Source organism: Muscardinus avellanarius, assembly GCF_963383645.1.
Source record: "Muscardinus avellanarius genome assembly, chromosome: 18".
NCBI classification, from domain to species: domain Eukaryota; kingdom Metazoa; phylum Chordata; class Mammalia; order Rodentia; family Gliridae; genus Muscardinus; species Muscardinus avellanarius.
In genome coordinates this window covers 12638934-12666932 of record NC_137804.1, presented here as the reverse complement: position 1 = coordinate 12666932, position 27999 = coordinate 12638934, and the positions used below count along the sequence as shown (strand labels likewise).

General features: G+C 39.1%; 1 protein-coding gene across 1 annotated transcript; it reads right to left on the bottom strand.

Moving 5' to 3' along the window:
* Nucleotides 1-45: 45 nt before the first annotated feature.
* AZI2 (5-azacytidine induced 2) lies at nucleotides 46-13849 on the bottom strand (the record flags this gene model as incomplete). The annotated part of the gene is made up of 7 exons (XM_080714873.1): nucleotides 46-461; nucleotides 1927-2045; nucleotides 7045-7103; nucleotides 9290-9438; nucleotides 10442-10541; nucleotides 11173-11298; nucleotides 13634-13849. 7 exons carry the CDS (start codon nucleotides 13847-13849, stop codon nucleotides 46-48), a joined length of 1185 nt encoding a protein of 394 aa, XP_080570999.1.
* Nucleotides 13850-27999: the final 14150 nt, after the last annotated feature.

Sequence of the window (27999 nt, the reverse complement as noted above, 5' to 3'; positions counted from 1 at the left end):
GAGAGACACAGTGTCCTCATAATCAAATCATGAATCTCTTCAGAATTAATTCTTAAAAAGGCAGTTCTGATTATGTTGATCCAGGTAATGCAATGGTGGCAGGTTGGGTAAAGGCAAAGTTTTATTTTTAGTTTCCCCAAATGCTGTCTCACTTGACTTAGGAGGACTTGGAAATACCCAAGAATTATCTTCCAGAGAATTTCTGCCGTAAGAATTGTGTTCCTGAAAGTCTGCACCATCATTAAGAATGGACCTCTCATTGTCTGTCCATGATTGGAGAACTGCTTTTTCTGATAAAACCTTTATATCTCCTGGCAAAGGGGAAGATGTAGCATGACAAAGGGTTTTGCCATTTGGAGAGGAGGGGGTATGCCTTTTGTACGCTGCTGTGAAATTCGTCAAGTGCAATTTTGTGCTGTCTTTCCCAGAGTCTTCACTGTTTCCTACTGGTGGGGCACAGGCTGAAAGGCAAGCATAGGTTAAATGTGAGTTTTCAAGGCTTGCATAACCATAAAATATAACAACTCATTAAGGTGGCTGAGCTCTGAGACTTGTAATGAAATTAACATTTCCTAGGTGATGTGGTAACAGGCATTGTGTCCTGGCAGTAAAGGGCAGAAGACCTAATGCTGGATCTGCTATTTCCAAGACACTGACTGCAGCCAACACTTGACTGCTTCAGGAGCCACCTTCCTTGTCTGCAAAATGGATGCAGCAATCCTGTTCTACGTCACAGAGCTGTTAAAAAGATGAAGAATCCTAAATAAAAACAACCACACACACACACACACACAAAGATGAATCATTTGTGTGTGTGTGTGCGTGTGCGTGTGCGTGTGGTACTGAGAATTGAACTCGGAGGCATTCTACTTCCAAGCTATGCCTGCAGCTTTATTTTAAAACAAGGTCATTCTAGTTGATCAGAGCTTTGCTAAATTACTGAGGCTGGTTTCAAATCTGTGATCCTCCTATCTCAGCCTCCCAAATACTGAGATTATAGGCATGTGCCACTCTATACCTGGCTAGGAATCATATATTTTGTTTTTTTTAAAAAGAATTTTGTTGGTACAATGTAATTATTAGGAATCACATATTTTTAAAGGTTAAAAGCTGCCGGATTTGGTGGCGTATACTTGTAATATCAATACTTGGACAACTGAGACAGTGGGATCCAGGTTCTTAGTGAGGCCCTCTGCAACTTAGTGAGACTGTTTCACAATAAAGAATGAAAAATCGGGCTGAGGGTGTAGCTCAGAGGTTGAATGCCCCTGGGTTCCATTCCTAGCAACACACACACACACACACACACGTTATAAACTAATCAGGTAAAATACAAGTAACATCCTGTTGTTGGCCCTTACTGTGGCTAGTGAAGGCTTGCAGACCATTTGTCAGTTGAGCAATTAAATATGAAAGCAGCAGTGATGTTCTTCAAGGCATCTAGCCTTCCTTCTTATTACTTATCCTTTATGGCAAGAAAAACTAAGTTCATAAGAAATAACAATTAAACAATGAATCAAAGTTACTGTTGTGAAAACAACTCAAAAAGCAGGTCTTTGATATATTCTGTAGCACTGGAATGAAAAACTGCTTTAGGTTGTTTTTTTTTTTAATATATGAAGTAGTTGCGGTAAAAGGTCAACTACAGCAAACTTAACACCTCAGCCTTATACACATAAGCAACACTTGGCTGAGAAAAGCCACAAGGGGAAAAGAATACAGTACTAAAGAAAAAACACAGCAGCAACACCTTTATGTGTGAAGCTGACCAGTACGAGGCTGAAGCCAGAGCAGAGGACCGGCAGGCCGCGAGCACTAGAGCTCCGTGGGTTAGCAGGCCCACGCGATGAGATTTCGTAAGATCCCACCGCTCCTGCTCTTCAGGCAGCTCGGCTGGAATCTGGTTTCCAGTAAACAGTGACTTGCCTTTCTTGACTGCATTTGGGGTTTTCAGTTTCCTTAGTAGTTCAGCTTGTACTTGAGTCACCAAATGTAAATTAGACATTTCTCTCTTCAGCTCCCAGTATGCATGCTGCAGATTATCACTGAAATAGTTTTTATTTAAAAAGTTAATATTCTTTTAATGTACAAAAGGAAATGACTTCAAAATAGAAATAATCCAACCTATTCTACTCCAATTAGTCTAGTGATAATATAAATTAAACGGAAATATAATTAGGACATTATAAGTGAAAAAATCTAATAACACTTCCTGTTTTATGCGATTAATTGTACTGTATTAAACAGAAGGTTATAGTAAAAAGAAATATGCTAATTGATGAGTGTTTTTTATAAGTTTCTTCTCAAGACTGGTACTTTATTATGACCTCTAGTGTGCAGTGGTGTCAGTATAATTAGTACACAGTAAGGGATATGCTATTCATTTGCAAATCAAATGAAGAATAAAGTTATACTCATTCATTTATGGAATTCAAATCTGTATATATCTTTTGACTTTTTTGACATTGTGAATTGAAATGATGTATCAGTTGCTTGAATGTATACCCAAGTCCATATTAAAAGAAAACTTAGGTTTCACACATTACATTCTTTATGTTTGACTGGGTTGTCTCATACTGTTGGTTCTAAACCAATGTGACATGACAGCACAAGAAAGAAGAGCCAGATGATTTCCTCATACGGAAAAGGAAGCTAGAGGAGACTCAGACACCACAGAAATGAAAACTTCAAAACTGTTTATGATTAAAAGCATTTTGCCTCGATTATCTGAGGAATTATAATTCAGCTATTTTCATTCTAATTTTTAAAGGTTTTATTTTTCCATTAGACATTCTTACTTGGACATTCATGATATTCTTAAATGCCAACTAAATAGTTGAAATTTTCAGTACATATTTAATGGTTCAAGATCACACAAATATTAAATGTAAGAATAAGTGATCTGAAGGCAACCAACCACTGTTGTGTCTTAGAGATATCGGTGTAATTTCATCAGTATAGAAACCTAACTAAATGAACATGTTAACTCATGCTTCAGTTTTTGTCTAGCCATAAACAAAAACTTGAACTTCAAGGGATCACATCTTCCTGAAATTTAAATTTAATATCCTATTTACAGGAACAACAAATAGGTTAAATACCTTTTTGGTTAAAATATTTTCATTCCACTCAAACTATAATTCTTTCAATATAAGCAGCACAATAAACTTTGCTCCTTTACAAAAACCTACTTGTTTTAGTCTGTTGTAAGCATCACCTCTACCTTTAGTAGATTAAGAATCAGGACTTCTTGCAGATTTTTGAAAGGTGTGAAATAATTAGTTTACAAAAATTAACCACCTCTACTTCACCAGTAGGCATCTTTGATGTTTTCTACAATGAACGTTCCACATAAGAGCCTTTCTTAAGTGTGAAGAGAACTGTTGGTTCCTTGGTGCAATTCTGGGCATTCAGCACATTTTCCCAAAGAGTTACATATGTAGCAGTAAGTATATAAACACTGTACATGTGCTAATTTATACAGTCATGATATCAATAATACACCATAAAAGAAGTTTATTATTGGCATGACAAAATAATCAGTACCTGACTCGGAGAAAAGAAAATATACATTACAGTGTTTGGGTTTTGAAATACCAAGAACATCTAATTATTCAAAACAGCTAGGCATGTAAAATTAGGGCGAAACAATTACAAAGGTGTTAACACAGTGTCTAATATATATTCGTAAACTCAGTTTAGTGAAGACTGCCTAAAATTTAAGTTATGTTGGAAACTGGGTTGCCATGTTTAACATGTACCTTGTCATTTTCTTTTGCCTGAAATGTCACTAAGTAGAAAACTACAAAGTCTGATTATTACTAAATATAAGCTCTCCCTCTTGTGGGTAACAGTGTGATCACAGTCTTTATCTACTTTGCAGGTAACGAATAGTCTTTACCTTAGACTATTAACTGTCTACTTTTTTTTCACTACTTACAATATAATTTTTTTTTTTACTGTCTACAGTGCTATAGCCTTTAAAGTGTGTAAAAAATTATTTTAATTCTATCAACCTGAACAAAAGTTTAAGTGGCTACATAGTGAGAGTGAAAATCCAAGTTGTGATCTTCAAAATTTTTATCAGGGATCCAACTAACCCTGGTGAGTTATTAGGTCCTTTCGCTAAGTTATTTTTGAGAGTATGCATAGATTAAACACTTCACCCTAGTTTTGCTTTAAATGGCATATAAGCAAAATTCTATTATTATAATGTAGTTGTCTATAAAGAACTTACATTTGAATACTGATATATGACACCAAAGCATCCTAAATAATCTTAAAAAATAGCTGAGCCAGGAACGGCAGTGCACACCTGTAATCCCAACTACTTTGGAGACCAGGGCTGGAAGACTGCAAGTTTGAGGCCAGACTGGGCAACTCACCGAGGATCTGTCTCAAAATAAAATTCTTTTAAAAATGGCTGTGGTGTAGAAAGTAGTAGTTTGCCTAGCATGTAGCAAGGCCCTGGGTTTAATCCCCAATACTGCAAAACAACAAAGGAGACAAAAGCCATGGCTGAGCGCTCATTTGTGCTAGGCATTCCACCCACAGTTTCACGCTAGCTTGGCAAAGTGGGCAGCCTCATTTTCACACGAGGAGGTAGGCTGAGGAGTCTATTCCAGTTTACTGGTTACTTCTCAGATGTTTCTTTAACCCTGTCGGGTGTAAAGCTGCGCACTGCCCTTGTAGAGGTAGCACTTCTCACACCGTCATCCTCCACATACCGAGCAGCTATGATATGCTGAACACCAGCAAAATTTAACATCATCTTCTCAATCCCAGCATAAAACTTCACACCCCTGGCTTTAAAATGTTTTAAAACCTGCTTAACTGCATCTTTAGAAGGGGTTTCATGTCCTGATTATAGAGTAAAACTTGGTAAAAGCCCAGTTTTCTTATCTGATACTATACATTCTTTTTTCTATTTTTGGTACTGAAGACTGGGACGTGGCACTCTACCACTGAGATACACCCTCAGCCTTTTTTATTTTTTATTTGAGACAGGATCTCGCTAAATTGCCCAGGCTGTTCACAAACTTATGATCCTACCTCAGCCTCTCAAGTATTGGGATTATAAACATAATACATTCAATCCTTTAATATACAAATGCATATTCCTCATAATAAGAAAAATCTACTCAACTGAGTTCCTACTTAAGCCATACATATTTTTCTTTAGGTTTTTGTAAATTTACTTAACTACTACATACCATCAGATAAATTAAAATTAAAGTTTGGGCTATTCTTAGCCAAGAGCTACATAATTATAAAAATATATCTTGCCGAGCATGGTGGGGCACTCTTGTAATCCCAGCATTCGGGAGGCTGAGACCGGAGGATCGCGGTTCGTGGACAGCCTCAGCTACTACTTAGTGAGGCCCTCTGCAACTTAGTGAGACCCTGTTTCAAAATAAAGAATAAAAAATAGGACAGAGGGTGCAGCTTGGAGATCGAATGCCCCTGGGTTCCATCCCCAGACCCCCCCCCCCCACAAAAATATATGTGTGTGTGTGTGTGTTTACATATATATATATATATATATATCTTGATAGCTGTGATTCTCCAAGTTAAGTGTCTTTCAGACATTTTTGGTTGAAAGGCATAGCCAGCAATCATTTTACATTGCAAAAAAGGGCCAATTTTTTTTGGGGGGGTGGTGGTACTGGGGTTCCTGGAAGCCCTTCTACCTCCGGGCTACACTCCCAGACCTATTTTATTTTTGGAAACAGGGTCTCTTAAGCCAGCGTGGCTGGCTTCGAACCTGTGCGATCCTCCTGTCTCCGCCTCCCAAGCGCGGGGATTACAAGCGTGCACCACCACACGCAGCAAAAGGGCCATTTTTTAAGGTGCTTAACTCACAAAATTTCACAATCACTAAGATAAAATGGATGTTGCAAAATGCTAATCGTATCCATATTTTCTGGACCAAACTCAAGTAGTAGAAAGGTGCATACTGTGGCATCTTAAGATGAAATTTTTGAAGAAGGTACTGTATTATTTCCTTAAGATAGATTTAAACTTTCAATTACTGAAAGCTATTTATGTAGTACTTATTGTTTAAAAAAATCTAACAATAACAGCCCTGTAAGAAATTTAGCTAGTGTCCTGCCACAGGCCTGTTACAGATCTATTATTTTTTTGTTTTTGCAGGTCTGGGGATGGAACCCAGGGATATTCGACCTCCAAGCTATATCCCCTGCTCTACTTCTTATTCTTTATTTTCAAACAGGGTCTCACTAAGTTATGGAGGGCCTTCCCAAGTAGCCGAGGCTGTGTGTGAACCACGATCCACCTGTCTCAGCCTCCCGAATGCTGGGATTACAAGTGTGTGCCACCACGCCTGGCAGATCTATATTTTAAGACATCATTTGTAACACAGCTCCACAATGTAAGTTTGCAGATGATCACCAACGAAGTAGAGTCACAACATACCTACCTGTTTTGTTTTGTGGTAGTAGGAATTGAACCCAGGGCACATTCTACCTCTGAGCTACACACCCCCAGCCCTTTTTATTTTGACACAGGTTCTTGCCAAGTTGCTGCAGCTGGCCTCAAATCTGTGATCTTCCCATCTTGGCCTCCAAAGTACTGGGATTACAGGCATGCTACATGCCCAGTTGACATCTGATTTTAAAACTGAAGCCATAAGCCTAACATTAAAACCACAACAGGCCATGGCAGGACACTGGCTAACTTTCTTACAGGGATGTTACTGGTAGGTTTTTATACAATAAGTACTATACAAGCAGCTTCCCGAAATGAGAAGGGTCACTTTATCTTAAGGAAGTAACACAGTACCTCTCTCAGAAATTTCATCTTAAGATGCCACAATGTACAACTTTCTACTACTTAGTTTAAAAGCCTACTTTTATGTAACAGGTTTTTTCTTTTACAAATATATTGTGATCAGAGGTTAAATTCTGTATCCCAAACGATCCCTGGCTTTGTTTTTATGGTCGACTCATAATAGAAGTCTAGACACCGGTACATGACCTGAGAAAGCAAGCACGATTTGAACCTGAGGATGAAGAGCTCTCATACCTGGACACGCTTGGTCTTTGGCAGTCTCTGCTCTGCAGACTGTCTTCCTGAGATAGGTCCTGTCATTTGTATAGAAAACAAAAGCTAAAAAAGTTGTAATGGTTATATTTATTCTCAGTTCTTGACTACCAGAAACGTGTCTCAACTTTTAGAATACATCTATAACTGTATAGCATAAAACTATATTTGATATTCCATTTTAATAAAACATTGCCAAGTTATTCCAAATATTTCCAGATTATTTTCAATTATCTAGAACATTAATACTTTAGTGTTCTTAAGAAAATAAAATTTCACTCATGAAAAGAACTTGTATTCCTACAAATATATTTTGTTTTCCTTGTTTATTTTAAATGAGGTCTCACTAAATTGCTGAGGCTGGCCTCCAACTCATCATCCTCCTGTCTCAGCCGCCCAAGCCTGGGATTATAGACATGTGTCACTGTGCCAGGGTTGGGGATCATGTTTTAAATCTTAATATCCCTCTCTTTCTTCATCTTCAACTCTTAAAGGTTTCTTGTCTCTCAGATTTAATCTCATCATCAGTTAAAGTGATTTTTAAAGTTTCATGTATCTCAAAACCGTTTGTTTCTGTAATCTGGTTGCTTGTGAGAATTAAAGCCAAATTTACTATCTAGCACCATCTAGTGGAAATGCTTAGCTCATAAGAACTCAGAGTTTATCCACCACTAATTCAGAGACACCTAAAAGCACAGTCTTTTGGACTCTAATCAAATTTAAAAAATTAATTATTATACCCTGGGCATTATTCTAACTGATTTACATAACACTTATCCAATTTTCAAATAGGTACTTAACGTTCATAGAAGTTCCCTGAGAAGTTTCTGATGTTGCACAGTTAATAATCAATATGTCAGATTCCCACGATTCCACAGTTAGCTTCCTCCGGCACAAAATACCCACTTTGCACAAAAGATCAAATAATTTCAAATGGTATGTACCGATGATTATAATCCCGAGTTTCAAGGTACAAATCTTCTCCTGGAAGCACCTCTTTTTAAGACAGGCTTCTCAGTGGCTATGGTAACTGGGCTTATAGAACAATATGCTACAAGCACTTGAAGAAACATTAGTGCAAAGCCAGTCTCAAGTTCAAAACGGAGAAAATCCAAAACAAAAACATTTAGGCTCTAATAAATGTAGGGAGTGATTTTCAGTCTCTCCCCTTCGTCACAGCTGCAGGCTCCAATGTGAGTTCTCACTGCCCATCCAGGCTAAGGTAGAACACCGTGCTCTTATACCTGGCTCATTCTGATCCTGTAGTCACCTTTCAGCTCATAAAGAATGTACTGTCGGTGAGAGAAGTGTTAGCTCCACCTAAGGACACTTGGGATTCAGGGGTAGTAGAATCCTGGTTGGCAGTCAGGAAGTATGGGAAATGCTTCCTCTTGGATGGCGAGGTGCCAGAGGAACATGGAACAAGAGACACTGTTCCTCAATAGTGCCAGAATGCTCCAGTGGGCCGAAGGATTGGGCTGGTGATTTAGCTGGTTTGAAGTACACGAATACATGAGATGGCATTCATATATTCAAGTATTTTCTCCAGATACAAGGCTCTGCAATGCCTTCCAGCAACTCCGGTGAGCTCTGATTTGGTGCTGTGTTTGCCTGCTCCCGTTTCTATCATTTCCTCTTACCCTTGGCATTATCTGCTGTTGCACCTGAAAACATGTCCTTGCCCGTTAGACTCTGATGTGTGGAATGTCAGCAAACATGCTCCTGGGGAGAGCCCGAGAGGCAGCTTGCCTTTTACCGGACAACTTTAAGCTAACCACACTACAATAGCTTGGAAGAACTTAATTTTTCCCAATTTTGGAGTTCTAGGCTATTTTCTGATAGTTAAAACTACTACCAAAGTATTAAAGTACAAGTCTTCGGAAAAGAAACAGGCCCTATTAAAGTTTTCTTGGTTGTTGTTTTTTCCTCAAAAAATTCTAAAAATTGTCTTGTGTGATGTCTAAATCAAATTAAAATAAATAAAAAGGGAAAACTTAAAATCTGAGTTCTCTAAACCTTATAAAAACAAGGAAACTGATGGAAAGGGATTTGGAAGGAACAGTTATAATAAGCACTTTAAAAATAAGTCTTTTTAAAACACAAACTAAATACGACTAAAAGAAAAATGGCTAAAGAAGATAAACACAAGCATTTCAGGAAATGAGACCACTTCTTTTAATTAACAATAGCTCTAGGGCTTAAATGCTTCTATGTGATTCTGTAGTACCATTTGCCCGGCTTTTTGTAGCTCGAGTCTGAGCTCGCTGCACTCCTTCCTCAGCAGCTCCAGCTCTTGTTCCAAACCGTGGATCTTCAGGTCACAGCTCAACTTCTCAACCTCCCAGTTTGATGAAGGTGGATTCAAATTCCTCATCACTACAAAAAGGATGGACGGTGAAATTGTTCTCTCTCTCTTTCATACTGACTACAATTGGTTACACTGGCAAAATATTGGTAACAGAAAACGAAAACATGCACTACCACCAAGAGCTTTTAAAAATCAGTCATTACTTTCAAAGATTTATGCTAATGAGAAGAAATTTAGCAATCTTTTTTAGACTGTATTAGTCACCTGATAAGGTATAAATTTGTCAGTCTGGAATTTTAAGATACCATACTTATTAAGCATATGCTAAAGTATAATCAGTAGTCCAGTTTTCACAGTTACGGCAGTAATACAGTAAGTGAGGCTAGCTAATTACCTCATTTAGTAGACTCAGAAAGTGTAAGTTTGACCAAAGGCCTAGGACAGGATGTCCAAGAAATTTTATTTATAAGTATCCACTGCAGGAACTCAGAACTGCTTTATCTTGACTTAGTACTTTATTTTTCCATCTACAAAAACACCCTAACTAGTTGCCATGATAATTTCCTATCAGAAGGTCTCTCAGAGGCCTGTGGGTCAGCTGATCTCATTAGAACATTAATGGGAACAAGCCTAGCATCCCTAGTTCTCAAGCCTAACTTCCTACCTCAAGAGGTCATGTTGACCTTTTAACAATCTTCAGAAAAAAAAAAACAAAAGTAACTGCAACTATTTCATGACAGTGTGCATACCTGTGGGCAAGGAGTGCGGTGAGTAGGGAAGGTGCGGACCCACCAGCCGGGTGGGAGCTGTGTGAAGATGGGGTTTATTTCCTTTCTCCTCTACTTCACCAAAAACCAGCCCTGAATCAAAACTACCAATTTTTTTCTAGGAAATGTAAGATTTCTACCTAAGAAAAAGTTAAAAGGATTATCTTGTGTGAAAGCAAAAGAAAAAAAAAAAATCAACTTAAGGTTTTAGCATATAGACACAGGAAACCGATAAAAGCTATAACACACAAATGGAAAAATGTATTAATTCTGTTAGAATATTTATAATAAGTAATTGGCATACCCTGCTGAGTTTCCACCTCTGTTCTTAGCTGGAGGAGTTCTACTTCTTTAGACTGTAGTTGTTCATTCAATACTTTCAAAGATTCAGAGTTGTCTTTATTCTAGTTAAGTAGGGAAAATGCCAAATTACATTCAGTAAAATCTTTAGGTTGGTACTGTATCTTAAATTTCAGGCAGATATTGAAAAAATTCATTCTAGCCTTTAAAATCAAGATGGGAAAAATCAACAAGTTTCTCACTAATCTTTTTTCTTTTTCTAACTTAGAATATTATTTTTCACTGTTTTTTTTTTAAACAATGAGTAATTCTACCATGTCATGATTTTCAAAAATAAGTTAGTGGCATTAACTATTAACTATATTTAGGACATAAATATCATTACACACTAAGTATTTATTTTTGTATAAAAGTTATAAATATAAAACTTCCATTTTGCCTTAATCCTGTGCATTTTACATGAATAAATTTTTTTTTTTTTTTTTTTTGGTACTGGGGGTTCCTGGAAGTCTTTCTACCTCTGGGCTACACTCCCAGACCTTTTTTTTTTTTTTTTTTTTAAACAGGGTCTCTTATGCCAGCACGGCTGGCTTTGAACCTGTGCGATCCTTCTGTCTCCGCCTCCCAAGCGCGAGGATTACAAGCGTGCGCCACCACGCCCGGCCTACATGAATAAATTTAAATATTTAATCTCTTACTCTTTAAACTCTTAAGAGAGAAAACTCATTCGCTTACCATTTTATCCAACTTGTTCTTCAAATTATCTCTATCAATGCAAACCTCTCGGTATGCATGGTAGGCCTTATTTACTTGTTCCCGTCCCACAGAACTTGTTTCTTCATCTAATCGAGCTCCTACAAGCTAATGGTATGAAATCAGAAAAGAAAGTTAAAGAGAATAGTCTATAGAAAAAGTCAGTTACTCTTTTTTTGGGGGGGAATGGAACCCAGGGACATTTACCTCTGAGCTATACCTCACCCTATTTTTTATTCTTTAATTTGAAACAAGGTCTCACTAAATTGTAGAGGGCCTCACTAAATAGCTGAGGCTGGCCACGAACCTGGGTCCTCCTGTCTCAGCCTCCCAACACTGGGATTACAAGGGTGTGCCACCATGCCCTGGGTAGTCAGTTACTCTTTGATGGCTCTATCGCATACTTTATTCACTATCATGCAGAGATAAAGTAGAGCCTATTACTGAATATTTCACTTCCACACAATCTTTAATTAAGAAAGAAAGAAAGAAAAAAAGAGCCAAGCGTGGTGGTGCAAACACTTGTAATCTCAACATTTGGGAGGAGGAGACTGGAGGACTGTGGTTCATGGACAGCCTCAGCTATTAGCGGGGGCCCTTAGCAAACTTAGTGAGAGCTTGTTTCAAAAGAATAAAAGGACTAAAAGAAATAGGACTAGGGGGTATAGCTCAGAGGCAGAATGCCCTTGGGTTCCATCCCCAGTATCACTAAAATAAAGAAAGCAAAAAAGTACAGAATAATTTAAAAAGCCATCTGTGCTTCTAATTAATCAGTTTTTATAATTTATTGTATGTTTTATAATATATTAAATCACCACACCACAGACCACACCGCTCTTTTAAAATGCTTAACTATTTTCCAAGTCTCTGGTATCTAATTTCTATCACCAGAAAAAAATATCATGTTAAGTCATATTTGACTTAAAGAATAAATAGATGTGCTAGTTCACTAAATCTTGTATTATTCCAGAAGTGAAATTAATAGAACTATTGGTCACAAAGTGTGGAATTATTTCCAGTGTTAACTCTAAACCAAATCCCATTTTGTATTAAATATTAAAATATAAAAGTTATGAGCTCCAAAAAGTTACCCTCTCTTTACCCCAATATATTAATCAATTTATATAACTACTATTAAATGCATATGAATACAAAGAAATCATTATTTTTTCAATGGATCTCCTCTTTTTGGTAATTTTTCAATAATTTTATTTCTCCTACAATAACTGAAATCTACCAAGCTCCATCCTTAAGATTTTAATTTTTTTTTATTTTATTTATTTTTTGGTGGTACTGGGGTTCCTGGAAACCCTTCTACCTCCAGGCTACACTCCCAGACCTATTTTTATATTTTTATTTGGAAACAGGGTCTCTTAAGCCAGTGAGGCTGGCTTTGAACCTGTGCGATCCTCCTGTCTCCGCCTCCCAAGCGCAGGGATTACAAGCGTGCGCCACCACGCCCGGCCATCCTTAAGATTTTAAATATAGGATATTCATCACTTTTTTTGGATGTTCAGAACCTATTTCCTTTATCCTGTTGGCAGATACTTGTAACATAGATGTATATATAGATACATAAACACACATATGTACACTGAAGACACATAAGGTACTTAAAATTCTAAAATAAATGAAGGGTAAGGAAGATTCTCCGATACATAAAATCAAAGAAGTGTGGTTTTATTTACTAAATCAGCTACCTTGTTTAAAGTGTCAACATGAGGTAGGGGCGGTGGCACGTGTGGGAGGCTGAGACAGAAGGATCACAGGTTGGAGGCCAGCTTCAGTTACTTAGTGAGGCCTTTTTTTTCACAACTTAGTGAAATCTTGTTTCAAACTAAAGGAAAAAAAATAGGGCTGGGGGTGTAGCTCAGAGGTAGAATGCCTCTGACTTCAATCCCCAATACTACCAAAAAAAAAAAAAAAAAAAAAAGGAGGTGTCAACATTTAGAAATGCCAGCCTTCTTCATGAAAAAGTAGATGTTATCAGTTAAAGGCATCATTTCTATTACGTGCATGAAAGAATAAAAGTCGACAGGGAGAGGACAAGGATGTCAGTCCTGGTGAGGCCTTCACTAAACACTAAAGCAGTGTTCAGAGCTGCCTGCTTGGACACTGAGATTTTCTTCTTCGGTGCATCATTTATTTATTTGTTTACTACAGAGATTTTAAAGTTCTGAATAAGAACTCCGAGGAACTATGAAGGTAAGGCAATCTGAAAAAAGGAAAATATTTGACACGCAACTCCTCTAAGTTGATAAAGCCTATTCTACAAATATTTGTTAAGCACACGGTATGTGAAACAGAATATAATAAGTTTAACGGCAGAGTTCTGATATTCATACTGAATTACTTTTGGAAATTTACTATAACCACAGAATATAGGACAGAAAGTATTTAATATTTCAAATTATTCTTTACATTACAAAGAAAAAACCCTTACCTTTTCTTCCAAAAACCTTATTCTTTTCTTTAAGAAAGAGTTCTCTTTCTCAGAGTCCTTAAGCCGTTTTTTGATGTCTTCGTACGCAGTGACAAGGGCGAAATGTGAAGCGACAGACTCATCTCCTGGGTACATGGAGACTGGAGTCACCGCATCTCTTCTATGGGCTTTTTCATGATTCAGAATGCAGATATCATCTTCAACTAGTGCATCCATGACAGCTATTTAAAAGGAGAAAAAAGAGAAATCTAAATATGTTGCTGAATAAATGAGCAGGCAAAAGATACATTCAGAATAATGTAAATATTGGGACAATGTTAAAAACTCCTTTTTTCTTGTCATAAGGCAGTAGGGCACTAAAGAGCATGGCGGCCTAAAGTAGGAGTGGCACACAACTGTCACCCACTGCTATGCAAGGTTAAGGCAGGAGGATCACAAAGTCTGAGGCCAGCCCGGGCAATTTAGTGACACCCTATCTCAAAATAAAAATGACAAGGGCTGGGGACATACCTCAGCGGCAGAATGCCTCTGGGTTCAACTCTCAGTATGGCCAAAATGAAAGCACAGCTGCGAAAATTCTAATCCAAACTCTACGATTTAATGTCTCTGTAACTTTGGCCAAATTGTTTCCTTATTACAAAGTTCAGGAAGTAACAGAAACTACCTCATTGAATCTTTTCTTTTTCCACTCACACCAATTTTTTAAAAATAGAGGTCACTGAGATCTGGAAATCTGCTGAGAGATTAGGTGAGGCGGCGGCAGCTTCTAGTGCTTCCTGGCCACAGAGCTGAAGAAACCCGCTGGCCCTTTGTTGTGGAGCAGGCCCCATTTCCAGGCCTGCCGCACAAGAGGCTCCAGGCCCAGCCTCGCTGGCTCCAGACCTGCCCTCGCCCTGTGGCAGGCTTCGGGCCCTGCCTTGGCAACCGCATAGAATCTTAAGAACAATAAGTGACTCGAAGCTATAAAAATTTTTAAGTAATAATTTATTATTAAAATGTTCTAACCAGTTACGGTGGCACACATCTGTAATTCCAGTATTTAGAGGCCGAGATGGGAGGATATCAGGTTTGAGACCAATCTCAGAAATTAGTACTGAGACTCTCAGCCACTTAGTGAGATCCTGATTCAAAATAAAATATGGGGTGTAGCTTGGAAGTAGAAGAGGGCCCTAGGTTCAATCCTCAGTACCAAAAAAAAAAAAAAAAGGAAAGAAAAAAAAAAACTATGTAAGTCTGAAATGTCATTTTCACTAAAAGAATCAGAATTTTAAAAATTTAAGCCCATATTTCTTCCTAATCAGAATAAGTATTTGAATTTAAGATCCATCCACACACATACAAAATATGTTAAATTAGAAAAAGTAGAATAAGAGTGTATAGCTATTTTAGTAGGATGTTTAGGTTTGTTTATTTATTTATTTATTGTGGTACTGGGATGGAACCCAGGGGCTTTCTACCTCTGGGCTACATTCCCAGACCTATTTTTAATTTTATTTGGAAACAGGGTCTCACTGAGTTGCGGAGAGCCTCACTATGTAGCTGAGGCTGGCTTTGAACCTGCGCAATCCTCCTGTCTCAGCCTCCCAAGTGCTGGGATTACAAGCGTGTGCCACTCTGCCCAGCTGAAGTTTAAGGAAAGAAAAAAAACTGTATCTATATTAGGATATCTGATTTAAGAATATTCAACCAAATAGGCAAAATTTATTCAACTTGAATAATTTTTCTAAAAGACTGCTGAAAACAAGAAATAAGTATACACTACTCTACAAAGTCAAAACATGTGTCTCATAGTTTGTACACTTTAGGGATATGAGATCTTATATTTTTGCTTTACAAAGTTTTAATGGGCTCATTTATGTGCTATACTTACTTATTTTATAATAAAATCATTTACTAAGTAACAAAAGCCAGTGGAAGACAACTGTGTGCAGAAAAATAATTACTATACTCTAAAACTAGGTAATATATTTGAAACAATACAAAATTCTATGAAGACTAGAAGATGGGGAGAAAGAATGCTTTTTTCTAGGAATAAATGGGATTACCCTTTTATTTACCATTTGTTAATAACTGCCATATGTTAAGCACTAATGCTTGTACATTTTCCAATATCATAGATAGGTACTATTATCCTAATATATAAAAAAGTCTTAGTTAAATTAAGTGCTTTATCTACAGGAATAAAACAAACAAACAAAAGGAAAAAACAAAAAAACCCATCAGGGGCAAAGCGAGGATGTGAATCCAGGTAAGTTGTCTTCTAAGTCCTTGACACAACATTCTGATGGTGACACAAAATGAATTTTGATTTTCCTAGTAAGAACCTGGGTAAGGCAGAATTCTTTGGTAGAATAAATACTGGCCCAGGATTCAGAAACCTAGATTCTAAGTCCAGATCTTCCATTTGGATTATAAATTGATTTACTTTACCTAAATTTTCCCTCCTAGAAACGACAGTTAGACTACAGCACTACAATGCCACCTTCTTAAACTATAAAGGCAATATTTTAATCCAATTACAAAATGGCAACCTAAAAAGAGAATTCACATTTGTGTCAGAAACTCAGTAATAGGTAAAATATATAGATTACTTCATGTCTGCATTAAACATGGCAAAAAAAAAAATAAAATAAAATACTATCGACACCAGAGGTGAGGAAGCTGAGGCTCTAAGAGGTGAGATAAATTTGCTAAAAATTACACCAACAGTATGTGACAGAGCTGGCTTTTGACTCAAGGCCTGGACAGGCTCTTCCCTCTATTCTGCATTGTCTCCTGAAATGAATCTTGTTTAGAATTAACATCACCTTTCAATCTGAGAAACTTGGATATGCATGTGCCTACTTCAACCAATCAGAAAAGATACTAAGTGTGGAAAAGCATGAGACACACTCAGGTCTCAATTATACAAATGAGATGTTGAAGGGCACGTCCTTGTGACTGTAGACTTCACCCTTTAATTATTGTGCCTTTGTTTCCTGTAATGTACATATTAACTTTCAAATAGCCTCTCAGTTTATAAAGAATAGAACATTAAGTCCCTTTTTAGAGATACTATCACTTAGCAATCTAATGCTCTATAATTCAGAAAGTGTCTAAAATACACTCAGCATAACATATACAATATGAAAAATTTCACTTTAAATTTTATGATTATCACTGACTCAGTAACTGCCTTAGTCCAGAAATCAGTTTGTGTGGCCAAGCAATCATAAGAGTCCTTCAGGGACAGCAAAGTATGAATAGCAGTCCACTTCATTTGCTTTATACACACACACACACACACACACACACACACGCACACACCCATTTAAACGTTTCATGTGCATATATGAAACTGAGAACTTATACATTAAATGTAACTGATGTTACTAACAGTTACTTTCTAACAAGAAAACTATACTTTGATTCAGTTATAAGCTATAAAAATAACATCAGTTCTACTCATGTGTCATTAAAAAAGGCACCATATTATTTTACTTAATAATCATGACATGGTCTGTGCTGTTAATCTTAATCAAGTGTTTATGGTATAGAGAGCAGTGTTTTGGTGTCTTGAATGTAGCCATTACTTTCAGAGATAGGGAAAATGAGAGGAGGTTTAGCCTCACCTAGTGGAATTTCAACTCTTAGATCCTGGCACTCTGATCTAGAATATAATCCACGGTCATTTTCCATTACACTATGTTGTTTCTTTAGTATTACAACTTTACATTTGCACACAACTATTTCCAAACAATAATACACCCCAAATTTGAAATTCTGCAATGACCCAACATTTCCCATTTACAGACGATAATGCGATCCCAGCCGACTGAACAATTAGTGCATTTTCCAGAGAGCTGGAATTTAAATCATGCCTTCAGCTCTTGCTCAATCCAACTTCAAATCCCAACAACAACAAAAAAGTGTCTTCTACGCTTAGGGAACAAGGGTCAGTTCCAACCGAGGCTCGCTGACGTCTTCGATCACCTCTGGGTACTTCCAGTATGTTGGGGCAGTGCATGTTCCGATTTGCTATGACAGCTGCGGTGGGCATTTTGTCCCTCGTTCGCGTACTCGGGGTCCTGTGTGCCGGGGGCGACGGCGTTCGCTCACCCTGACACCGAGACACCTGACACGGGCCCGGACCGCCCAGGTCGGACGGCCGGGAGCCCGCGGGCCCCAGGGCGAGCCCGCCGTGAGTCGGGGCCCGGGTGGTGCCGCCCAGGGCGCTCGCAGCTCTCCCCCGGGGAAGCTGGGCGCCGCAGGGAACCCGGGCGCAGCGGGAGGGCGAGCGGGGAGACGGGAGCGCGGGGGGACCCGGCCGCCAAGCACTCACCCCGGCCCAGGCCGCCGAGCGCCGCCCCCGAGTTCCGATTTCCCGGTGTTCAGGAGCCGCCTGAAAACAAACCGGGTCGCCAGGGGTCACCGCGGGCTTCCGGTTTCCTCGAAGACGCCGCGGCTCCCCCGGCGGAGGCGGCCGCTGCAGGTGCGGCGCGGAGGGATGCCCATGTCCGCGGCCCCCGAGCGGGGGACCCTCGGGGGCTCGGGGAGGCGGGGCCGCGCGAGAACACCGTTACCCAGCAACGCGCGCGCCGGCCGGCCCCGTCTGCACCAGAACGCGCGGGCGATGGCGTCGCGCGCAGCCGGGGGGAAGCGTGAACGAGGAGGACTGAATGGGAGGATCGCGCCGCGCGACCGGAAAAAGGGGATGCCGCTGTCCGTGGGCGGGGCCACGGGGCCGCGGCCAGGAAACCGGAAGTCGGGCCCGCGGGCGCTGGGAGGGCGGGGCGGGGGCGGGGCCTGCCGCGCGCGGAGCACTACAAGTCCCGTGAGCCTCCGCGGCGGGATGAGGCCCGGCGACGAGAGGAGGCGGAGCGGAACTGGGTGAGCGCCGAGGCCGCCGCCGCCGCCGCCGCGATGTTTGGGCTGAGGGGCGCCCTCTAGCGCGCCCTTTCCCCTCGGCATCCTGGCTCTGCGGAGGAGCGCCCCCTCGGGTTTACAGAGACAGCGCTGCGGGGTCAGGGTCATGGAAAGCTTGTTGGTGCGCGTCTGAGGGGAGCCCCATGGCCTCTGTTTCCTCCATATATATGTATTATATATATAATACATATATTTATTAAATATATTAAATACATATATAATATGTAATATTATTTTTGTATTGGTGGTACTGGGGATGGAACCCAGGGGCCTTCTACCTCTGGGCTACACTCCCAGACCTATTTTATATTTTATTTGGAAACAGGGTCTCTTAAACCAGCTGAGGCTGGCTTCGAACCTGCATAATCCTCCTGTCTCAGCCTCCCAAGCGCAGGGATTAAAAGCGTGCGCCACCACGGCCGACCTATAATATCTATTAAAATATACATTTTTTTGGTACTGGGGATTGAACTCTGGTGGGTTCTAACTCTAAGCCACACCCCTTGCCCTTTTTCTTTTTTTAAAACAGGGTCTCATTGAATGTCTCAGTGGGGCATACCAGCGCAGCCTGTAATCCCAGCATTCGGGAGGATGAGACAGGAGGATTGTGGTTTCAAATTAAAAAGAATAAAAAATAGGGCAGAGGGTGTAGCTCCGAGGTCGAATGCCCCTGGATCTCAACTCCAGACCCGCAAAATAAACCCAAATAAATAAATAAATTGAGAGTGTCGTTAAATTGCTTAAGCCGCCCTGGAACTTGTGAACCTCTTGTCTCAACCTCTCAAGTACTGGAATTATAGGTGTGCGCCACCACGCCCAGCCTCTGGCCATAATTTGAAACCTGTTACTCGGGAATTGTTCAAGGTCCCATAGTTCTTTTCAAACAAGAGCGGATCCAGCATGCTGCTGAATTTGTAGAATGAGGAACAGGTATAGGTGTTTCCCGACTTCCCTGGAGTTGCCACCACCCTTGGTTATTTCTGGACAGTCTTGCTGTGGAGTTATCAGTACTTTCCTAGGGGGTCGCAGACAGCGAATCTCTGATGCTATATATGTCCTTGTGGTTAAGCAAACAAAAGAACAGTAATGATAGAAAGTGTACCTTCGTTAATCTTTTATCAATGCTGAGGCCTCCTTCCACCCCCTCAATAGTGTTTTATTACCTGAAGGCTTGCCTTTTGTCAGTGCTCTGTTGGTGTGTCATGTGGGTTTGTGTCTGTCTCTCTGTAACTGCGGATTGAATCTAGGGACATTCTGCCTCTGAGCTACACCTATTTTATTTATTTTTTGTGGTACTGGGACTGGAACCCAGGGGCATTCTACCTCCGAGCTTTATCCTCAGCCCTATTTTTTTATTCTTTTTTTTTTTTTTTTTGAAACAGGGTCTCACTGAATTGCAAAGGACCTCACTAAGTAACTGAGCCTGGCCTTGAACCATAATCCTCCTCTCAGCCTCCCAGATACTGGGATTACAAGCATGTGCCAATGCTCAGCTTATTTTATTTTATTTATTCGGGATCCTCCTGGTTCAGCTTTCCAAGTACTGGGATTGCATGCATGTGCCACTATGCAGCCTAGCATAATTTATTAATAAATTAGCTCAGAGCCGGGCGTGGTGGCGCATGCTTGTAATCCCAGCATTCAGGAGACTGAGACCAGAGGGTCGCGGTTTGGGGACAGCCTCAGCTACTTAGTGAGGCTCTCTGCAACTCAGTGAGACCCTGTTTCAAAATAAAGAATAAAAAATAGGGCGGGGGATGTGGCTCGGAGATCAAATGCCCCTGGGTTCCATCCCCAAACCCACAAAAAAAAAAAAAAAAAAAAAAAAAAAAAGTAGCTCAACTAGACTGGGCTCAACTCAAGCCTTTACTTAGAAATATGTTTTTTATAGTTGTTAAGCTTTTTTGGATTGAACTGAAAATTCACAGCTATTAGGAACAAAGGCCACAACTTTAAGTTACATGATATTTTAGAAACAATTTTCAAATCCATATTGATGTCGTCAGAAAGAAGATCCATTTGCTCCTACTTATTCGGTCTAGAAATGGAAGAGAGAATATTTTAAATATTTTGATCAAGAATCAGTCATTGGCTTTATTTTACTTAAATTTTTGGTGGGTGAGTACTGGGGATCGAAACCAGGAGCATTTTATCTTTGAGCTAAGGCCCCTATATTTTTTAATTTGAAGCCAGGAGCATTCTACCACTGAGCTACAGCATATGTGTGTGTGTGTGTGTGTGTGTGTGTGTGTGTGTGTGTGTGTGTATAATTTTTTTAATCAATCTTGCTAAATTGCTGAGGCTGTCCTTGAATTTTCAGTCCTCACCTCTCAGCCTCCCCAGTACTAGGATTATAAGCTTTGTGCCACCATGTCTGGCCAGACCTTGACTCTTGATTGCCTCCATGATGCACATTACACATTTTCAATTTAAAAGTGAACCATGGGGAAGTATATTTTGGCCAGTAGAGTTTTGAGGACAGTTATTAAAAGCAGTTGTGATATCCAAAGTTAAGAGAAATAAAGTGATAATTTAGTTTTATTTACTTATTTTTTGTTTTTTTTTAGAGTGTTTGGAAGTGATACTTTCTTGTTAATTTTTATGTGGATCATATTGAAAATGGCACACATTCGGGCTTTGCTTTGTGCCCTCTCCCACCCTTCACTTCCCATTCACCCCCTCCCAACAATGAGTGTCCAGGTTGACTATGCTACATTCATACATTTTACACATATTCGAATGTAGCTCCTCCATTAATTAACCTCAGCCTTCTTCATCTCCTACTCTTCCATTTCAGATTTGTTGAGTTTTTCCCTCCATTATCTGGAGTCCCTCTGGTATTCCTAATACTCCCTAGTTTAGGCATATTAGAGAAAACATATGTCCTTTCTCTTTCTGTGCTTGGCTGATCTCACTTAACATAATGTTCTCCAGGTCTTTACATCTTCTTACAAATGACATGATTTTGTTCTTTATTGATGAGTAGAATTCCATTGTGTTTATTTCCCATAATTTTGCAATCCATTCATCTGTCAATGGAGACCTAGGTTGGTTCCATATTTTGGCTATTACAAATTGTGCTGTTATGAACATGGGTATGCATATGTTACTGTAGTTCTCTGATTTCAACCCCTTTGGAAAGATACCCAGGAGTGGTATAGCCAGATCATATGGTGGATCCATTTCCAGTTTTCTAAGGAAACTTCACACTGATTTCCATAGCAGCTGAACTAGTTTTCACATCCACCAACAGTGTAAAAGAATTCCTCTTTCCACACATCCTCGCCAGCATTTGTTGTTATTTGATTTCTTTATCCTTGCTACTCTGATTGAGGTTAGATGGAATCTCAGCATAGTTTTGATTTGCATCTCCCTGATGGCTAATGATATTGAACATCTTTTCATGTATCTATTGGCCATTTGTATCTCTTCTTTTGTGAAGTGTATATTCAGTTCAGCTGCCCATTTTTTGATTGGGTTATTTGTTTTGCTTGTGTAGCATATTCTTTATATATTCTGGATATTAGCCCTCTATCAGAGTGGTGGCTGGTAAAGATTTTCTCCCATTCTGTAGGCTTCTTCTTTAGGTTCTTGATGGTTTCCTTTGATGAGAAGAAACTTTTTAGTTTGATGCCATTCCACTTATTAAGTCTTGCTTTAATTTCCTGTGCTTTGGAGGTCTTGTTGAGAAAGTTACTGCCTGTGCCCATATATTGGAGTGTTGAGCCTATGCCCTCCTCTAATAACTTCACAGTCTCTGGTCTAATTTCCAAGTCTTTGAACCATCTCGAGTTTATTCCTGTGCATGGTGAGAGGTAAAGATTTAGTTCCAGGCCGGGCGTGGTGGCGCACGCTTGTAATCCCCGCGCTTGGGAGGCAGAGACAGGAGGATCGTGCAGGTTCGAAGCCAGCTGCGCGCGCTGGCTTAGGAGACCCTGTTTCCAAATAAAAATGTAAAAATAGGTCTGGGAGTGTAGCCCAGAGGTAGAAGGGCTTCCAGGAACCCCAGTACCACCAAAAAAAAAAAAAAAAAAAAAGATTTAGTTCCATCTTTCTACAAATGGATAGCCAGTTCTCCCAGCACCATTTGTTGAGAAGCTGTCTTTTCTCCATTGTACAAGTTTGGCCCCTTTGTCAAAGATCAATTGACTATAGGTGTGTGGGATTTTTTCTGTATCTTCTATTCTGTTCCAATGGTCTGTATGCCTGTTGTTGTGCCAATACCATGCTGTTGCTTTATAGTAAACTATTGCTTTATAGTATACTATTGCTTTATAGTATAGTTTGAACTCAGGGATTGTGATGCCTCCTGCATGGTTCTTATTGCTGAGGATTGCTTTGGCTATTCTGGGTCTTTTATTTCTCTATATAAAATTCATGACTGATTTTTCTTCATCTATGAAAAATATCATTGGTGTTTTGATAGCAATTGTGTTAAATCTGTAGATCACTTTTGGCAGAATGGCCATTTTGATGATATTTATTCTGCCTATTCATGAGCAAGGGTGATCTTTCCATCTTCCAAGGTCTTCAATTTCTTTCTTTAATGTCTTATAGTTTTCAGTGTAGAGGTCTTTTATATCTTTGGTTAGGTTTATTCCTAGGTATTATTGGTTTTGAGGTTATAGTGAATTCATGGAATTTTTTCTTTATTTCTTTCATTGTGGATTCATTGTTGCCATATAGCAACTGATTTTTTAGATTGATTTTGTGTCCTACAATTTCCTAAATTGGTTAATCAGCTCCAGTATTCTTTTGGTTGAGTTATTTGGGCCTTCTAGATAAAGGATAATGTCATCTACATATAAGGATAGTTTAATTCCTCTCTTCATATTTGAATTATTTTGATTTCCTTCTCTTGTCTTATTGCTGTGGCAAGAGTCTCAAGAACTATATTGAAAATGAGTAATGATAGTGGGCACCTTTGTCTTGTTCCTGATTTATAGAGGATATTCTTACAGTTTTCCCCCATTCAATATGATGTTGGCTTTAGGTTTATTGTATATTGCCCTAATGATGTTGAAATATGTTCCTTCTATTCCAATTTTTCTGCAGTGTTTTTCATATGAATGGGTGTTGGATTTTGTCAAATGCTTTTTCAGCATCTATTATTATAATCATGTGGTTTTTTTCTTAGTTCTTTTTATGTGGTGAATAATGTGTATTGATTTGCATATGTTGAACCAGCCTTGCTTTTCTGGGATGAAACCAACTTGGTCATGGTGTACAATTATCTTGATATGGTTTTGAATGTGTATAGATAGTACTTTGTTTAGAATTTTTGCATTTATGTTCATCAAGGATATTGGTCTCTAATTTTCCATTCTTGAGGTATCTTTATTTTTTGGGGGGGATTAATATGATACTGGCCTCATAGAAAGAATTTGGGAGATTTCCATTTCTTTCAATTTTCTGGAAAAAACTGTGAAGTATTGGGATTACTTCTTCACTGAAGATTTTGTAGAATTCAGCTGGAAACCCATCAGGGCCCTGGAGTTTTCTTTGATGGCAGAATTTTTATTGTTGTTTCTACTTCTTTGCTTGCTCTTGGTTGGTTTAGGCTTGCTGTGTCCTCTTGTTTCAGTTTAGGTAGGTTATATATGCTTAGAAATCTATCAATTTTTTCCATGTTTTCCATTCTATTAAAGTATAAATTTTCTAAATATTTTCTGATAATCCTTTGAATTTGCCCTCTGTCTGTGGTGATGTCTACTTTTTCATTTCTGATTTTTTATTTATTTTTTATTGGTGCACTGTATTCATACATCATAGTGGGATACATACTTTTGTAGACATACATGCACACATTGCCCAGTCAGCCCCCACCCGATCCCCACCCCATTCTCTCCCTATCCCTCCCTCCCATGCTTGGCTTAGTGATTGACATCTAGTATTATAGCAATTTATCAAAAATTAAAAATGATAATCTCACATAACAGTTTCATTTGTCTGATACCAAGCTTTTGATGACTTAAAGATAACATTTCAATATTTCTTTTTGCTTTCTTTCTTACCAGAGAATATTTTTTTTCTTTTCTTTTTTTTTAGGTGAAACTATCATATATTTATATATTTATTTTTCAGAAAAAAAATCTATCCTAATATGGAATATGGACTCTAGGTACCCACAATGATCTTGAAAAAGAACAAAGCTAGAAGATATATATTTTCTGATTTCAAACCATATAAAGCTACAATAATTGAAACAGTGTAGTACTATTCTAAAGGCAGATATATAAACCATTGGAGTTAAATAAAAGCCTAGAGCTAAATTCTTCCCTATATTGTCAAGTTATTTTTGACAAGGTTTCCACGAACATTTGGTGGTAGAAATAATAATCTTTTAACTAATTATTGTTGAAACATAATAATTACATGGAAAAGAATAAAGTTGGACCCTTACCTAATCCCATATACAAATATTAACTCAAAATAGATAAAAGACCTAAATATAAATCTTAAGACTATAAACTTTTAGGAGAAAATCTGGGTCATAAAACCTCACAACATTGAAATTGGCAGTGATTTCTTGGATATGATTTCAATGGCACAGGCAACAGAAGAGTATACAAACTCCCTAAAAAATAAAAAAAATTGTATATCCAAAGACAATGTAAACAGAGTTAACAGTTACTAATAGAATGGGATAAAATATTCCCAAATGCTATGTCTGAAGGTATATTAATATTCCAACTAGAAATCCTAAAAATTAACAACAATAAAGGCAAACAATACCATTTAGAGATAGGTAAAAGACTAACATAAATAATGAATCTCCACAGATAACCAATCTTAGTTGTCTGTTGGATGGAAAGTCATGTTTCTCTAGTTCTGATGTGTGTTACCTATTTCTTCTTTGTGGTTAATCTCTTTGAGTATTTTCTCTAGTGCTGGTTTTGAAGACATAAATTCCTTCAATTTCTGTTTGTCATGGAAGCTTCTTATTTCTCCATCTAATTTGATAGAAAGTTTTGCTGGGTAGGAAATTTTTGGCTGGAAGTTGTTTTCTTTCAAAATTGGGAATATGTTACTCCAAGCCCTTCTGGCTCTCATAACTTGGTTTGGGAAGTCTGGAGTGATTCTAATTGGTTTGCCTCTGAATGTCACTTGGCCCTTTGCTTTTGTTGCCTTTAAGATTCTCTGCTTGGCTTCCATATTGGTCATTTTGACAATTATGTGGCGTGGGGATCCTCTTCTCCGATCCTGTCTAAAGGGAGTTCTATATGTTTCCTGGACCTGCGTATCGACCTCTTGCTCTATGTCTGGAAAATTTTCTGCTATTACTTCCTTGAAGAGATTGTTGATCCCTTTGGTTTCACTTTCTTTTCCCTCCTCTATTCCAATTATTCTTAGGTTAGCTCTCTTAAAATGGGCCCATATTTCTTCAATATCAGATTCCTGCTGTCGGATATTTTTTTCTAGATTAGAAGCTATGTGTTCATTTTTGGAATGATCATCTTCTAAGAGCGAGATTCTGTTCTCCATGTGTTCTAATCGGTTGTTTGTGCTTTGAATTGAGGCCTTTACTTCATTAATTGCATCCTTTATCTCTTTTTGGCTCTCTCTGAGTTCTTTTCGAAGCACCTCTATTATTTCTACAGTTATTTTCCTGATTTGCTCTTCTAGAAATCTCTGATTTTCTGTTTTATCGGGTTCTGATGTTGTGGGGTTGTGAGCGTTCATTGCTCCAGTATTATTCCTCTTTCCCATGATTTCAGAAGTTTGTGCCTTCTCTGGGTTCTTCCCTTGGGTCACTATGACTTCACTTAAGGTGCTCTGGATCTCGAGTCAGTAGTATCTCAGACCCTACTACTCCTTTACTGGGTTGTATCACAGAGTCTCCGACCCAGAGAGTCGATAGAGGCTGCTTTAGACTGTGGGGGGTGCCAGGTTGCACGTTCTCCTATGGTGTGATATCACTGCCACCGCCCCTCTCCCACTGGGTCAGGTCCCAGGGAGTACAGTACTGGGATTTCTCTGCTGTGGCCCACAATTTGACTCACTGTTCTTGAGTACGCAGATGTAGCTCTACTGAATTCGGTGAATTCGGGGCTGTTGCTGCCGGTGGCAATATGGCGCCGCTGCTATGCCCTCGGCTATGGGGCTGGCGTTTTTTTTTCTTGGTTTTGATTTCCACTCTGAATCCCTGCAGCGTGTGCTGAGCTCAGCCACTGGAAGCTTTAGATGCCCTCTGCGCCGAGAAATCCTGCCAGGCTGTTCCGCAGCGGCTCCCCTCGGCTTGCTGTGGCCGTCCCGTGAGTTCGCCGCTGCCGCCGGCAGTATGGCGCTGCTGCCGCGTCCTGGGGCGTGAAGCCGCGTCCTCGGGCGTGAGGATCTCCTCTGTGGCTCTGTTCTCAGTTCGCTTTCTCTCTGGAGCCTGGTGATTTCTTTTGTTTCTCTGGTGATGTTGTTTTCTGGCTTTGAAAGGTGCTGTTTTTGTGGTAATGGAGATTTGTTGTTAGCGGGGCTCTTAAGCCCCGCTTTTCTCGGTCGCCATCTTCCCGGAAGTCCCCTCATTTCTGATTTTAATTGAGTTGATTCTCTCTTTCTTTTGGCCAGGTTGGCCAGGGGTTTGTCAGTCTTATTAATCTTTTCAAAGAACCAGCTTTTTGTTTTGTTGATTCTTTGAATTGGTTTTTGTTCTCTATTTCATTTATTTCTGCTCTGATTTTAATAATTTGCTGCCTTCTGCTGGCTTTGGGATTAAACTGTTGCAGTATTTCTAGATCCTTGAGATGTGTCATTAGGTTGTTTACTTGGTGACTCTCTGTTCTATTTATGTGGGCACTCAATGCTATAAACTTTCATCTTAACACTGGCTTCAAAGTGTCCCATAGATTTTAGTAAATTGTGTCTCTATGTTCATTAATTCCAGAAATTTCTTTATTTTTCCCCTTATTTCTGATCTTACCCACTTGTCATTCAATAATGTATCATTCAATCTCCATGTGTTTAAACATTTTCTTTTTGATTTTCCTATTATTGATTTCTACTTTCATTCCATTGTGGTCTGAAAAAATGCAGGGAATTATATTACATTTTTTGAATTTGCTGGTGCTTGCTTTGTGGCTCAGGATGTGATTTATTTTTTAGAAGGTTACATGGACTGCTGAGAAGAATGTGTATTCTGCTGTTCCTGGTTGAAATATTCCATATATGTCTATTAGGTCCATTTGGTTTATAGTTTTATTTAGTTCTGAAGAGTATTTACTCATGTTTTCCCCTGAAGATTGATCTAGTGGTATGAGAGGTGTGTTGAAGTCTCCCAATATTATTGTATTTGGGTCTATTTGAGATCTGATGTCCTGGAGGGTTTGTTTTACAAATGTGGCTGCACCCACATTTGGGGCATAAATATTTACTATCATTGTATCTTCTTGGTGAATTGCTCCTTTTAATAAAAGGAAGTGCCCTGCTTTGTTTTTTGTTCCCTGATGTGTTTTAGCTTAAAGTCTTTTTGT